Source organism: Candoia aspera, chromosome 4 (genome assembly GCF_035149785.1).
Source record: "Candoia aspera isolate rCanAsp1 chromosome 4, rCanAsp1.hap2, whole genome shotgun sequence".
NCBI lineage: Eukaryota > Metazoa > Chordata > Lepidosauria > Squamata > Boidae > Candoia > Candoia aspera.
In genome coordinates this window covers 12,659,767-12,673,603 of record NC_086156.1, presented here as the reverse complement: position 1 = coordinate 12,673,603, position 13,837 = coordinate 12,659,767, and the positions used below count along the sequence as shown (strand labels likewise).

At 40.8% G+C, this 13,837-nt stretch overlaps 1 protein-coding gene across 3 annotated transcripts in view; it reads right to left on the bottom strand.

Annotated features, from left to right (window-relative positions):
* The window catches only part of PFKP (phosphofructokinase, platelet), a 66,322-nt gene that overhangs the window by 27,840 nt on the left and 24,645 nt on the right, over window positions 1–13,837 (bottom strand). For all 3 annotated transcript variants that reach the window (XM_063303418.1, XM_063303420.1, XM_063303419.1), the window contains exons 5-12: window positions 13,016–13,181; window positions 10,375–10,419; window positions 10,177–10,285; window positions 8,872–8,967; window positions 6,665–6,757; window positions 2,212–2,337; window positions 1,251–1,315; window positions 78–147 (exon numbers count right to left, since the gene is read on the bottom strand). In XM_063303418.1, coding sequence (XP_063159488.1) covers window positions 78–147; window positions 1,251–1,315; window positions 2,212–2,337; window positions 6,665–6,757; window positions 8,872–8,967; window positions 10,177–10,285; window positions 10,375–10,419; window positions 13,016–13,181 — 770 coding nt within the window. The remainder of the gene's footprint in view (window positions 1–77; window positions 148–1,250; window positions 1,316–2,211; window positions 2,338–6,664; window positions 6,758–8,871; window positions 8,968–10,176; window positions 10,286–10,374; window positions 10,420–13,015; window positions 13,182–13,837) is intronic.

Below are 13,837 nucleotides of genomic sequence, written 5' to 3'. Positions count from 1 at the left end.
AGCATAATTGCAAACAAATAGCAAACAAACAGAAGTGAGAAATAACACAAAGACCGTGAGGATATTATAATGCGTACCTTGGGCAGTTCAGCCTTTGGCTTTTTGTTAGACAAGAGCTTGTAGGTATTCAAGTTGTTTGAAAAACTCCTATAAAACAATGCTCAACCTGTTAGTCTTTTCAGAACATTACTGGAAATACGATGGCATAGTATTTTTATGATTTAAAACAACATAAAAGAGTTCCTTGAGTTGGCAGGCGGCTACATAGATTTGTTAAATAAGTAGGTAGGTAAATAAACAAACAACAAACAAATGCATTAATTAATCAGACCCCTTTATTTTTTTATACCTTAGCCTAACCATCCCAATTTGGTATTCTACAAATGCATTGAGTCTCAACTCCTTGAAATGATGTCCCCCGCTCCAGAAGTCAGCTACCTTTGCAGGTACTAAATGCCATCATGCAATTTCCCATCAGATTAACAAAAAATACAGAACCCTAATATTTATATTTACATAGGCAATCAATTAATAAAAAGCAAACTAAATGGCCCAAATCCCATCATATGGTAAGAACACACAACGCTTGTGAAATTTAGCCTGTCTCATTCTGAATCGACCATTTTTAATTTAAAAAATTGTAAGAAGAGACCTTACTGCTTTGCAATAAAAGGAGAGGGGGCAGGCGCTACAGAGAGAGTTTGTTTATCTTGACTGTACAGACTGTTAAGAACAGTAATCTGCCTCTATGGCATACAGCCAGTGATAGCAAGACTTGCATTTTGAAACCTGGCAACAGCAGCTCACGTGTTTTATTTTTTTTTAAACCCTCTAGCCATCCCCTAATGTATGTGAGCGCCATGGTGCCAACCTGGAGGGTGCCAAAGGGAGAAAGTCTGTCTACTTTAAACACTGACCACCCCATCTACCTTTGGGAAAGGTCCAGATTCACTAATACTGTGTGTATTGGTGCTTCAGGATGTACCCCTTCCTTTTTCTCAAGGCAATTACCACTGTTTTAGCTAAACGGCATTTCAAAAGGTCATGCTTTCTCCATTATCTCCTAACACTGTGCTGTTCAAGACCTAAGACTTTACCCCATTTGGGTAGAAAGAAATTACTGAGAAAAGAATGCATTTTTTTTCCCACGATTACCAACAAAATAGAAGCTTTTGATACAATTTGCCAGCATTCACTGGAAAACAACCTAACAATTTCTGTCAGGGGATGAAGAAATAATAATGTAGCACCTTCCACGGAGTTCTACTGCTTCTTCGAATTTTCTTTCATCCATAGCTTTCTGTACATCTTGGGTCTTTGGAATTAGGGGGAAAAACCAAAAGCAAATCATATGTTAGGCAAAGAATAATGCCTCTCAAAGCAAGCGCCAAGAGAACAATGGGGGTAGACCATCACTGCAATTCTACAAATAGGGTTAAGTAACTGAATTCAGAATGATTTTGATGGGATTACAATGCAACTGTATATACATTTACCCCAAAGTATATGCCCCTTTGCGATCAATAAGGCTTATTTCTGAGTAAACACGTGCACTGTTAAACAATCCAGCCCTCTTTAAGGCTATAGACAACACTAGTAAATTGACTGTCCTATTGGCCACTTAGATGTTCTATAGATGTAACTCTTTTATTGACTCACATGTGTGTGTGTGTGTGTGTGTGTTTTGACAAACTGCCTTGGCTCAATGTTTGTGAAAGGCAGGACTGACATTTTCAGTACAGAAACAAACAGGGAAAGGCAGATTCTCTGAAAGTACGTATTAACAGACTTCAACCTAAGGGATGCTCCAGTTTCATTTTACTGTGGAGGTTTTGAGCACCAAGAATGATCTTAGCCAACGTACGTGCTCATGATGTGATGCACACCCATGTGGGTGCACCAATGCTCTGGACTGCCAAACAAGCAAAAACTCATGAAGGCTAAGGTAGCACAAGAACAAGCCTCAGGTAAACAGACTACTATTTTATCAAAGTCCTCTGGGTTATCACAGTCCAACAGCCCAGTTTGCTATCAAACTCCTGCTAGCAGCTAAGTCCAATTACTCCTACTGTAAGACTGACTGGAGTCCATTGTCCCCAGTGCTGCTAAGCATTTCTCCCATGTCACTGCAAGCTCTCCAGCTGACAACAGGCTATTGATCGCTAGATAATACTAACAAATGAATACAGCCACTTCCTTGCGGCAACTCACCATCTGAACGCACTCCATTAAAGGCAGGCGGACAGCTTGGTTTCCAGACAGGGACACCACGCATGCAGGAGTTTCAGGTGTGGCTTCCAGAAGGGCAAGGACGGCCTCCACACCCATGCGGCTGGCCTGTAAAGGGCCAAACCGTCAGCTTTTATGTGTATTAGAACACATGGTGGAGAATGACTTTGAAGCATGCCAGCGCACCCCTGTGAAACCCATCTTAAAAAATCAGTTCCATAAAATTAAGAGAGGGAGACCAATTAGAGTATTATCAGCACAGAACCCTGTAGGTCTTTTAACGGCCCAGAAACCTTCAAGAGAACGAAGTATTTGCTTTAATGATACTAGAGCTGACTAAATGTTTATTTATTTACTTCTGTGGCTCCACTTCTACATTAAATATGTCTTTCAAAGGACCTAGATGTGATCAAGGATCATATCTAGTAGGGTTCTTGTTTATTCATTCAGTCGCTTCCGACTCTTCGTGACTTCATGGACCAGCCCACGCCAGAGCTTCCTGTCGGTCGTCAACAGCCCCAGCTCCCCCAGGGACGAGTCTGTCACCTCTAGAATATCATCCATCCATCTTGCCCTTGGTCGGCCCCTCTTCCTTTTGCCTTCCACTCTCCCTAGCATCAGCATCTTCTCCAGGGTGTCCTGTCTTCTCATTATGTGGCCAAAGTATTTCAGTTTTGCCTTTAATATCATTCCCTCAAGTGAGCAGTCTGGCTTTATTTCCTGGAGGATGGACTGGTTTGATCTTCTGGCAGTCCAAGGCACTCTCAGAATTTTCCTCCAACACCACAGTTCAAAAGCATCGATCTTCCTTCTCTCAGCCTTCCTTATGGTCCAGCTCTCGCAGCCATATGTTACTACAGGGAACACCATTGCTTTAACTATGCGGACCTTTGTTGTCAGTGTGATGTCTCTGCTCTTGACTATTTTATCGAGATTTGTCATTACTCTTCTTCCAAGGATTAAACGTCTTCTGATTTCCTGACTGCAGTCAGCATCTGCAGTAATCTTTGCACCTAGGAATACAAAGTCTTTCACTGCCTCTACGTTTTCTCCCTCTATTTGCCAGTTATCAATCGAGCTGGTTGCCATAATCTTGTTTTTTTTTGAGGTTTAGCTGCAAGCCAGCTTTTGCACTTTCTTCTTTCACCTTCATCATAAGGCTCCTCAGTTCCTCTTCGCTTTCAGCCATCAAAGTGGTATCATCTGCATATCTGAGATTGTTAATGTTTCTTCCAGAGATTTTAACTCCAGCCTTGGATTCCTCAAGGCCAGCTTGTCGCATGATGTGTTCTGTGTACAAGTTGAATAGGTAGGGTGAGAGTATACAGCCCTGCCGTACTCCTTTCCCAATCTTAAACCAGTCCATTGTTCCGTGGCCTTTTCTTACCGTTGCTACTTAGTCGTTATACAGATTCCTCAGGAGGCAGACAAAATGACTTGGTATCCCCATACCACTAAGAACTTGCCACAATTTGTTATGGTCCACACAGTCAAAGGCTTTAGAATAGTCAAGAAAACAGAAATAGATGTTTTTCTGAAACTCCTTGGCTTTTTCCATTATCCAGCGGATATTGGCAATTTGGTCCCTAGTTCCTCTGCCTTTTTTCTAAACCCAGCTTGTACATCTGGCAATTCTCGCTCCATGAATTGCTGAAGTCTACCTTGCAGGATCTTGAGCATTACCTTACTGGCATGTGAAATGAGTGCCACTGTTCGATAGTTAGAACATTCTTTAGTGTTTTCCTTTTTTGGTATGGGGATATAAGTTGGTTTTTTCCAATCTGATGGCCAGTCTTGTGTTTTCCAAATTTGCTGGCACATAGCATGCATTACCTTGACAGCATCATCTTGCAAGATTTTGAACAGTTCAGCTGGGATGCTGTCGTCTCCTGCTGCCTTGTTATTAGCAATGCTTCTTAAGGCCCACTCAACCTCACTCTTCAGGATGTCTGGCTCTAGCTCACTGACCACACCGTCAAAGCTATCCCCAATATTGTTATCCTTCCTATACAGGTCTTCTGTATATTCTTGCCACCTTTGCTTGATCTCTTCTTCTTCTGTTAGGTTCTTGCCATCTTTGTTTTTGATCATACCGTTTTTGCCTGGAGTTTACCTCCGATGTTTCTAATTGTCTGGAAGAGGTCTCTTGTCCTTCCTATTCTATTGTCTTCTTCCACTTCCGTGCACTGCTTGTTTAAAAATAATTCCTTATCTCTTCTGGTTAACCTCTGGAATTTTGCATTTAATTGGGCATATCTCCCCCTATCGCTGTTGCCTTTTGCTTTCCTTCTTTCTTGGGCTACTTCTAGTGTCTCAGCAGACAACCATTTTGCCTTCTTGGTTTTCTCTTTCTTTGGGATGTATTTTGTTGCCGCCTCCTGAACAATGTTGCAAACTTCTGTCCACAGTTCTTCCGGGACCCTATCTCTAAGTCCAGTCCCTTAAATCGATTCTTCACCTCCGTTGCATATTCCTTAGGAATATTAGTGAGCTCATAACTAGCTGATCTGTGGGTCTTCCCTAATCTCTGATCCTAAATTATGCAATAATCTAGTAGGGAGATACCCACAAATCTTCTGTCAACTCCCAGTGTTGCCCATTTGCCCTTTTTTTGTGGCTCATCTAATTCCTTGTAGCCTTTAGCCTTATCCAACTCTCTTGATACTGGGGGTTCACTCCAATTCTCTGGGTCATTGTGTTGGCTTGTATGTATGCATACAAGCCACAGGCAAAGAAGGAATAGGTGGCCTACAGCTAATTCAACCCTAAATTGCTATAAACCCCTCTATTTTGGGCTCTGGGTCTTCCTCTCTTCCCTTGTGACTCCAACTGACTTTTTTTGTGAATGAGCAGCTGTGCTGCAGCACTCAGAATGGCCTGTTTTGAGACTGGACCAGTTCTGGACCAGTCTGGTGTAATAGCTAAGAAATATGAACAGGCTTGAAAGTATAATTTGCCTAAGGGAGAATGTTTTCTTTTCTGGCTACTGATGCGTTCCATTTCCTTTTCTTCAGTTTAAACTAAGCACATATAACCTTTGTAAGAGGATGTGGTTAAATGTACCTAACTATAGAACTTGGGAGAGACTTCCCATTGTTTCATTTCTCCAAAGGCAGGCAATCTAAATGAGAGCCAGTTTGGTCTAGTGGTTAAGGCAATGGGCTAGAAACCAGGAGACTGAGAGTTCTAGTCCCGCCTTAGGCATGAAAGCCGGCTGGGTGACCTAGGGCCAGTCACTTTCTCTCAGCCCAAGAGCCAATCAGGCATGGTAGGAGAGTTCTAGTCCCGCCTCAGGCATGAAAGCCGGCTGGGTGACCTTGGGCCAGTCACTCTCTCTCAGCCCAACCCACCTCACAGGGTTATTGTTGTGGGGAAAAGAGGAGGAGGAAGGAGTATTACGTATGTTCGCCGCCTTGAGTTATTTATAAAAATAGTAAAGGCTGGATAGAAAATAAAATAAATAATAATAAATAATAATAAACAAATAAATCTTCCCAGCTTGACCTATCGAAAGTTGTATTTCATCCGTTGTATAAGGAATATAGCCTTTCTACTATCTATCTGTCTATCCAGAATACAGCCAGAGAGGGAATGTGGAAATAATCTTGATAAAGGAATGCAGAAACTGTTAAGGGTCAATAAATGACAACTTAGTCCTGGCAGAGGGGAAAGCCTGCTCAAGGGGCTTTTTCTGTATTACTATAGCATCATTACATATGGGCATAAGTTTATGGCAAAAATCTAATTGTAACACAGTGCATGTACAGGTGTGAATAAATAACTCCTGAGCTTGGGTGTTGGTACTTCTTCCTGTGGAACTAGACCAATAGATACTGTAAATCGGTTGGAGAACAAAGAAGAGGGAAGTCAGAAATTAAATATTTATCTATATTGTTATGGGGGGGGTTTCCTTCTTTTTTCCTTTCCTTTTTAACAATTGTAAGTATTATGGAGATTTTGCTATCGAGTTCAAAAAATCATATTTTAATATCATGAAAACAACTCAATGTACTCTACTTGGTATCTCTTATTAATTTTATATTGAGCATTAATGTATAACCTCAGCGACTATCTGCCCATCCCTAGATTTTATCTTTTTTTGAAATATATCTGTGTTTTAAATTAAAAAGAGAAAAGGAAGGAAGGAAGGAAGGAAGGAAGGAAGGAAGGAAGGAAGGAAGGAAGGAAGGAAGGAAGGAAGGAAGGAAGGAAGGAAGGAAGGAAGGAAGGAAATTTCCAACTTCATCTAGCAACTTCATGGCTGAATAGAAATTCAACCCTGAGTTATCACCTAAGTCCAAACACCTTTCCGTTAATTCCTGCAATTGCTCTAAGGATCGGAGGACGAATTACATAATGCCACGTAAAAATCTATAGCTGTGGACAGGCTATCCTTCTTCTGATACTCTGAAACAAACTGGTTGCATTCACTTACCAAAATCCGATCAAAAGCAGAGGGTGTGCCTCCTCGTTGCACATGGCCAAGAATGGTTACCCGTGTGTCAAACCCTAACCGTTTCACCACAAGCTGCAAAAGAAGTCCAAAGGTGAAACCAAAGAAGAGGATGGATTAGGAGCTGCAGCAACTGCGCAAACATTCTCCTTACACGAGCGCTGACACTCGGAGGTCTAGCTTAAACCTTGAAAAATGCCTCTCGTAGATACAGTGTGTGATAAAACCTAATTCCTCCATCAGCAGACTTAATCTCTGGGACTCTTCCAGGTCCGTTAGGGAACGCCATCTGACAGGAACCAGGAAGTGGACCTTCTCTGTGGCAGCACCTGCATTCTGGAACATTAATCCACCCCCCTCCCCAAAATCCAGCTGGTCGCAACTCTGCTAGCATTCTGGAAAGCTTTTTACCCAGGTGTGGGGATCAGGAGGCTGAGGGGGGCCCACGGGAGGATTGCTAAGGTTTTAACTGTTGTTCTCCTCAGCTGCCTCTAGATCAGCATTCCCCAAAGTGGTCAATGTTGACCCCCAAGGGTTGATGGGACTATTCAAGGGGTCGTTGTTGTTGTTATTCATAGTACTACTAAAGTAGTATTTATTAAATTATTTTCATACAATAAATGTTTGGGGAGTCAATGAACAATCTGAAACTTCATGAAGCGGTTGACGAGCTGAAGAGTTTGGGGGCCCTTGCTCTATATGTATATTACTTGTTGCTTTTTTTATTGATTTTTAAATTTTTGTAGGTGCCTAGAATTGCTCCTTGAGAGACAAGTGGCCACATGAATTGGCTGAAATAATAATAAATAAATAAGCTGTCCATAACAAGTTTACATCCTTTTATAGCAGTTCTGATTCACTGTATGGCAGTAATCCACAATTCAGTGTAAAAGTTTGTTTTGACGAGGGTTGTTGATAGCTTATGTCAAAACCCAATAGCTTTCTCATTTGTAAGACACCAAATCAGGTTTGTTTAATGGGCTTTTTACTCAGATGTTTATTAACAAACCACAAGAAAGGAAATAGACTGAGAACCATGTGTTCAAAGCAGCAAAAAGATTCAAATACTTTCCAGACAGATTTCGAATTCCCATGTCGCTGGGAAAAAAGCAAAAACAAAGAGAGTCAGCATGGAACAGCTGAAACTGAACCATGCTGCATTAAAAAAATAGAGGGCAAGTTACACATTATTTTAACCATATGCTTTAAAGAATGTGTGTAACTAGTTGATTAAATAAATTGACCTGAGTGTCCAGTTAAGAAAGGGGAGAAAAGGATCCCACATCTGTTCCTGTTAAATACATTTTCTGCCAACTGTAAACTTGCATTTTAAAGTATGTATTTCAGGTAAGGTGTAGTTTAATACAGTGACTTCAACAAAAGAAAAGAGGAAGGTTATGGAACATCTTTCTGAGCATTTAATCTATGCAGTTGGCCACACTATCAGGGGTTGGATTTTCTAAGTGTTGATAATTTGATTATTTGGATTAATACACGTAACCATGAATCAAGTGGCAACTTGCTACAGTGGAAACGGAAGCACTGACTGTCTTAATCTGTATTCTCCTACCAACACAGTAGTAAAACAAAATGTGGAATGTCTCTTACATTCCACATCTTGATTACAATCTAGTCAGGGTCCCCAATGGACAGGGAAAAAAAGCTTCAGGGGCCAAATGTGTTCCCTAGGCTTCCAACAACAACAGTTAGACAAAACAGTGGCACTTTCAGAAAGCTGGAACTTTTGCCAACTGACTATCTCATGTGAACCATGCTTGAAACTGAAATGAGGTGACACCTTTACCAAACACTGCTTTGAGCAGACTCATGCAGGGAAATTTCCAGCATAGCAGGCATAGGGGGACCTGCAATATAACTCAAACTAAAGCATCTACAGAACCAAGCTTAACCAATATTGACAGAACATTCTACCCACCACGTATTTGTTCAACATGCATCCTTAAGTGTAACACAGAAGGAAATAACATGAAAGTGAGTCTACTATGGTTAGATTGTTCTATGCGTGGGTTTTAGAGGCCAGAACTTGATTGTAACCATACTTACTAAGACTGCATTTCAGTTATAGGATAATAATACAATACAACCCCCGCCCCAATATTTATATTATATGAGTTTTGGAGTCACATACATGGTCAGCAGAAGTCATGATGGACAGCTATATAACTTACATCCTTCACTTGTTCAGAAGTGATAGGCCGGTTGCAGGAATCGATTGCTCCTTCTGACACAATTATAATATTCAACCTTTTCTTTCCGGCACGATTCTAGGATGAGAGAAATTGAAGACAGATCAGTAAAGCTACAAAAGCTGAAATAACAGTGGAAGATTGAATTCTGGCCATAACTAGGAAACGTTTCATCTACTGCATGAGATACAAATATTCTGAAAAGCCACATAAGGCAACCAATAGAACTCTACCCTATTGTTATTCTTTTTTTCTAATGTTACTGAATGGATATGCCTAGACTGGGTGCACTGCAGATGTACTGGTCTTTCACTTGCAGAATTCTTAGCCATGTTGACTAGGAATAGGAACTACATTTGCTACACATCAGGAGAATACTGTATTGTGGAATGCTTACATACACATTGGACCACAACCACTTCCACATTGGACAAGTAGGGCTCCATACCATGGAGCATGAAAACTCAGTAGGATAAAGTAAGCCAAAAGGTATCAATCTTTTTGCTCTCAGGAACCCTTTCAAATCAGCTGATCTGCTAAGATACATGTGAATGCTACAGAGGATCAGCAAGGATACTGGAACATGCTGAAAGGCAAGGATGAGGAACCCTTGGCCCTCTGGAGTTTGTTGGACTTCAAGGCTCAGTACAGACCAAGGCTGGACATTCTGGGAGTTGTAGTGGACCGTGCTTCCCCAACCCTTTTCACAATCACATTTTATGAAGGCTGTTGAGTCTTCTTGTTGCCATGCTGAAGCTGAGCATGAGCATTAAGGCATACAACTCTCTTGAGATGACATGTTGAAAGAGAACAGCCCAACGTTTTCAGAAATAAATTCTGCTACTAAAATGAACTTTTAATGCTTCATTTTTTGGATGGAGGGGTGGCAGCAACCCCAATCAGCTGTAGTTTTAGTGACATTTTTGGGTGTCTGTGTCATTTGAGCAAACCAACCTCCTCCTTACAACAGTGACTTAACCATACTGTTTTGCAAGCTGCCTAGAGCCATTAAGGAAATGGGCAACATGAATATTTTCTTAGTTAAAAAATATCTGGACTCCATCTTGGGGAGTCCTCACTACATTGGTCCATTTTTAGAAAACAACACCAGAAAAATAATCCAAGAATGCCAAAAAGGGAGACCCTTCACAGGGCACCTTCTCCATTTTGGCGCAGTTGCGTTTTAGAGACTGGAAGGTTTGGTTGTTCTTGCTCAGTTTTCATCAGGGAGCTGATAATCTGTTAAGGAAGCCCAAGGCATTAAAAACCAAAGCTGAAAAGGATTACCTCAGAAAGCCTAGCACACATGTGATCTTCCCATCCTTCCTCAGGTGGATATTCAGGGATAAAAACATAATCTGCACCACAGGCTAAAGCACTAACAAGTGCTAGATACCTAGGGCAGAGAAGGAAACTCCCAATCAGCATCTGAAGTACATACCCAAACAATGTTTACTAAAAGTGGTTTCTCTTTGAGATACATACCCACAGTGTCTTCCCATCACCTCTAGGACAAAGGTCCTCTGATGGCTACAGAAATCACAAGAAAGATCAACAACCAAAACAAACAGTAAGATATTATTCAAACATACAAATCTTGGTTTGCCACTAAATGGATGACTATGCCAAAAACTATGCCTTTTTTTGTTTCTTCTCACCCTCCCTCAGATGGACTTTCCTTAATTCGTTACTTTCTGGTTGGCAGCAAACTATACAGTAACATTTTATAAGAACCATCCAAGTATTTTTTTTCCTCACATTCCTCCATAATTAGAATTGGAAACCACTAAATCGCTCTAAAGCTTAAGGAAGACGTATTATTTACAAGTGGCTACGTGTTCCTCTTCACATTGCTACTACCTTTCAATTACAGTTACTACCATAAGCCAAAGGAAATTTCCACAAACTTTCTCAGTCATGTTTACAGAACTAAGCAACAGACAGAAAAGCAGAGTCCAGGTTCTTCCTTTCCCTTCCTCATGTCTGCGTACCACTCTCCTATCACAGCACATCTCTAATGATGTGACAAATGCCAGTGAAAGTGATGAAAGGGCTCAGCTGCCATTCCTAGGACTTCATGCATGCCTCCCACAGCTCCCTTTCCATCACTTTACACACAGCCAAAGGTTGCAAACTTCCACAGAGCTGCTTAAAGCTCTTTGATGGCAATGGGACTTATACAAAAGGTTGGATGACATGCTGAACTATGGTCTAGCATCATGAAGATTAGTTTATAACTACAGTGTGATCCTGGCATGTTCCATAAGGCATTATTTAAGCCCCAATTTGGATTATTTAAGCCCCAATTTGCATTGGGCAGAAAAACTCTCCTGCATTTTTTTTTACTAGTTTTTATTCAGTTTGATGAAAAGGGGCTTTTGCCTTTAAATTCTTTTCAAAGAAGACATAGAATTTCCTTGCATTGATTTCAGGACAAAGTTCTCAGGGCATGTGTATGAATATTTAAACTTTAATTATATAAACACCTATACGGAAAATCTGCACTCTCCCTTCCACAGCTCTTAAACCCCAAGAGAAGACACCATGGGAAAAAGTCCTCCTATTGAGCTTTTTAAGATTGAAAAGTATAAAAAGTTAGGGAGGGCATCTGCTTGATTGCTAAATATGTAACAGAAAACAATGCTAGCAGTAGCATCCTCCATGACCCCAAGTACGAAGTAAACTTCTAAACACCATCAAGAGATGTTTCGGGGGGGGGGGGAAATCTACTATCTTAAAAATAAGGTTAAAAAACCCAGCATTTTTCTCAAGAACAAATTTCTACACAGCATTTCCATGCAACTATTTAGGAAGTATCTGAAACAAAGGAAGAATTTTCCTAGGTCAGGCAAACATATCTTGAAATATACTGAGAATAAAGTGTCTTTTTGACTCCTTTTGGCTTTCGTCTGTTTTTTGATACTCTAGTCCCACCTTAGGCCTGAGAGCCGGCTGGGTGACCTTGGGCCAGCCATTCTCTCCCAGCCCAACTCACCTCACAGGATTGTTGTTGTGGGGGAAATAGGAGGAGGAAGGAGTATTAGGTATGTTCACCCCTTGAGTTACTTATAAAAATAATAAAGGCGGGATAAAAAAAAATCTAAAAAAAATATTCCAGGTTAGACTAACCACAATTTGGTCTTTTGGGATACAATAAACCATGGTTAGTTTAAAAAAGGAAACAAATGCTTCCAATGGCATGATGGGTCAGGAGTGGGCGGAAGAGGATCTTCTTGCTATCTACGTGGAGCAACACAGCTACGGAATGTAGTTTGGAGTTACTCAGAAGTTGAATCCAACAATATGCTATAATAAACAGCAGTACCCAATAAATGCAAGTTATTATTACAGCACAGAATATCCTACCCCAAAACAGCCTTGGTAACTTAATGTGCATTATATCTTCCATAAAAAGACTGAGAAAACACATAGAAGTTCTTCAACTATTGCAGGTCTTCCTGATGGTATCCATACCTACTGATCTTCTTAAATGGCTTTCCAAAAGGTGGAAGGAAAAGGAATTTTCTAGCCAATGAATACCCTCACCTTCCTCTTTCTGGAAAAATATGTGGGAAAAGGCCAAGAGTCTGGGTTCATACATCACGCTAAGCCAAAGTTTGCTTAACCATGGACTTGCTGAATAAACGCCAATTAGCTCTGTTCACACAACATCTAACCACAGACCACGGTCTATAAACCAAAATGAATAAACAAGTTGTTATACTAAATCAGCAAATTACCTTTTGGCTTAGTGCAATCTATGAAGCCAGCTTTTATATATAACTCGTCCACAGTGTGTAAGTTTTGACTGCCATTGAAGACAAGGCAGGGAAAGACACAAAACCTTAGTTTCATGGCACAGTTTTCCCAAAGTGTGAAGCAGAAATACTGTTTCAGAGAGCAAGTCCACATTTGACATTGCAACTAGTTCCTCTCTAGGGCACAAAATATAATACAGACATTGTGGTTCATGATAATTACCTCCCTTGGAATTTTAGCAGAAGATTGCAATGGATCAGATTTTGGTGCACTTCAGTGTAATTCTTAAACTATGGACATTCAGCCTTTACTCAAATTTTCTGTATCTCATCTCAATCTTTCTGACATTTTCTGGTGAACCAAGTACCTTTGAGCAGTAGTCATGATGGCATCCACAACTTCAATAATTCTGTGCAGGGCTGAATCTGTGCCAATGGTCATGTCTGTCCCACAGAAATCATTGTCAATGGAGCCAACCATTCCCACAATGTTGAGGTAAGCATAGTTCTTTACAGCTTCTTCTTCGATCTCACCTGCCAAAAAAGCAACATAGCTGTAAGTATCCAAGAAGCACCCCTTCCCTTTGGGTCTCACAGACATCTTCCGGAGGCTCTTACAGCCTCAAGATATACACAGTGTCGCTTTAGCATTGTGCAGCCGTATGAGTGCATGATATGAAAAAAAGAAAAGTTAATTTGACCTTTAATTCAGAATATAAACTGTCTGCAGTCTTTGTCAATTTCCTTTTTTTCCCTATGGTTATTTTAGGTAGGGTGGAAAAAAAGATTGGACACCATAAATGCCAGCCTCATTGGATACTCTCTGGAATGTCTGAGAACCCATTTTAGTGGGTGTGGAATATTCTAGATAGCAGATTTGAATAAGGCCTCTCTTCAAACTTTGGACAACTGTTGCCCATTAGGAGGGAGAAGAGGGGGATATAGATCAGTGTTTCTCAACCTTAGCAACCTTAAGATAGGTGGACTTCAACTCCCAGAATTCTCCAGCCAGCCATGCTGGCTGGGGAATTCTGGGAGTTGAAGTCCACCTATCTTAAGGTTGCTAAGGTTGAGGAACACTGGTATAGATGGACCAACAGACTGACTTTATCGAACACCCCTCCATATATTCAGATCCATAAGATTAAGTTTTTACTCTGGGGGGTGGGGTAGTAAAAGACCACCTGGAT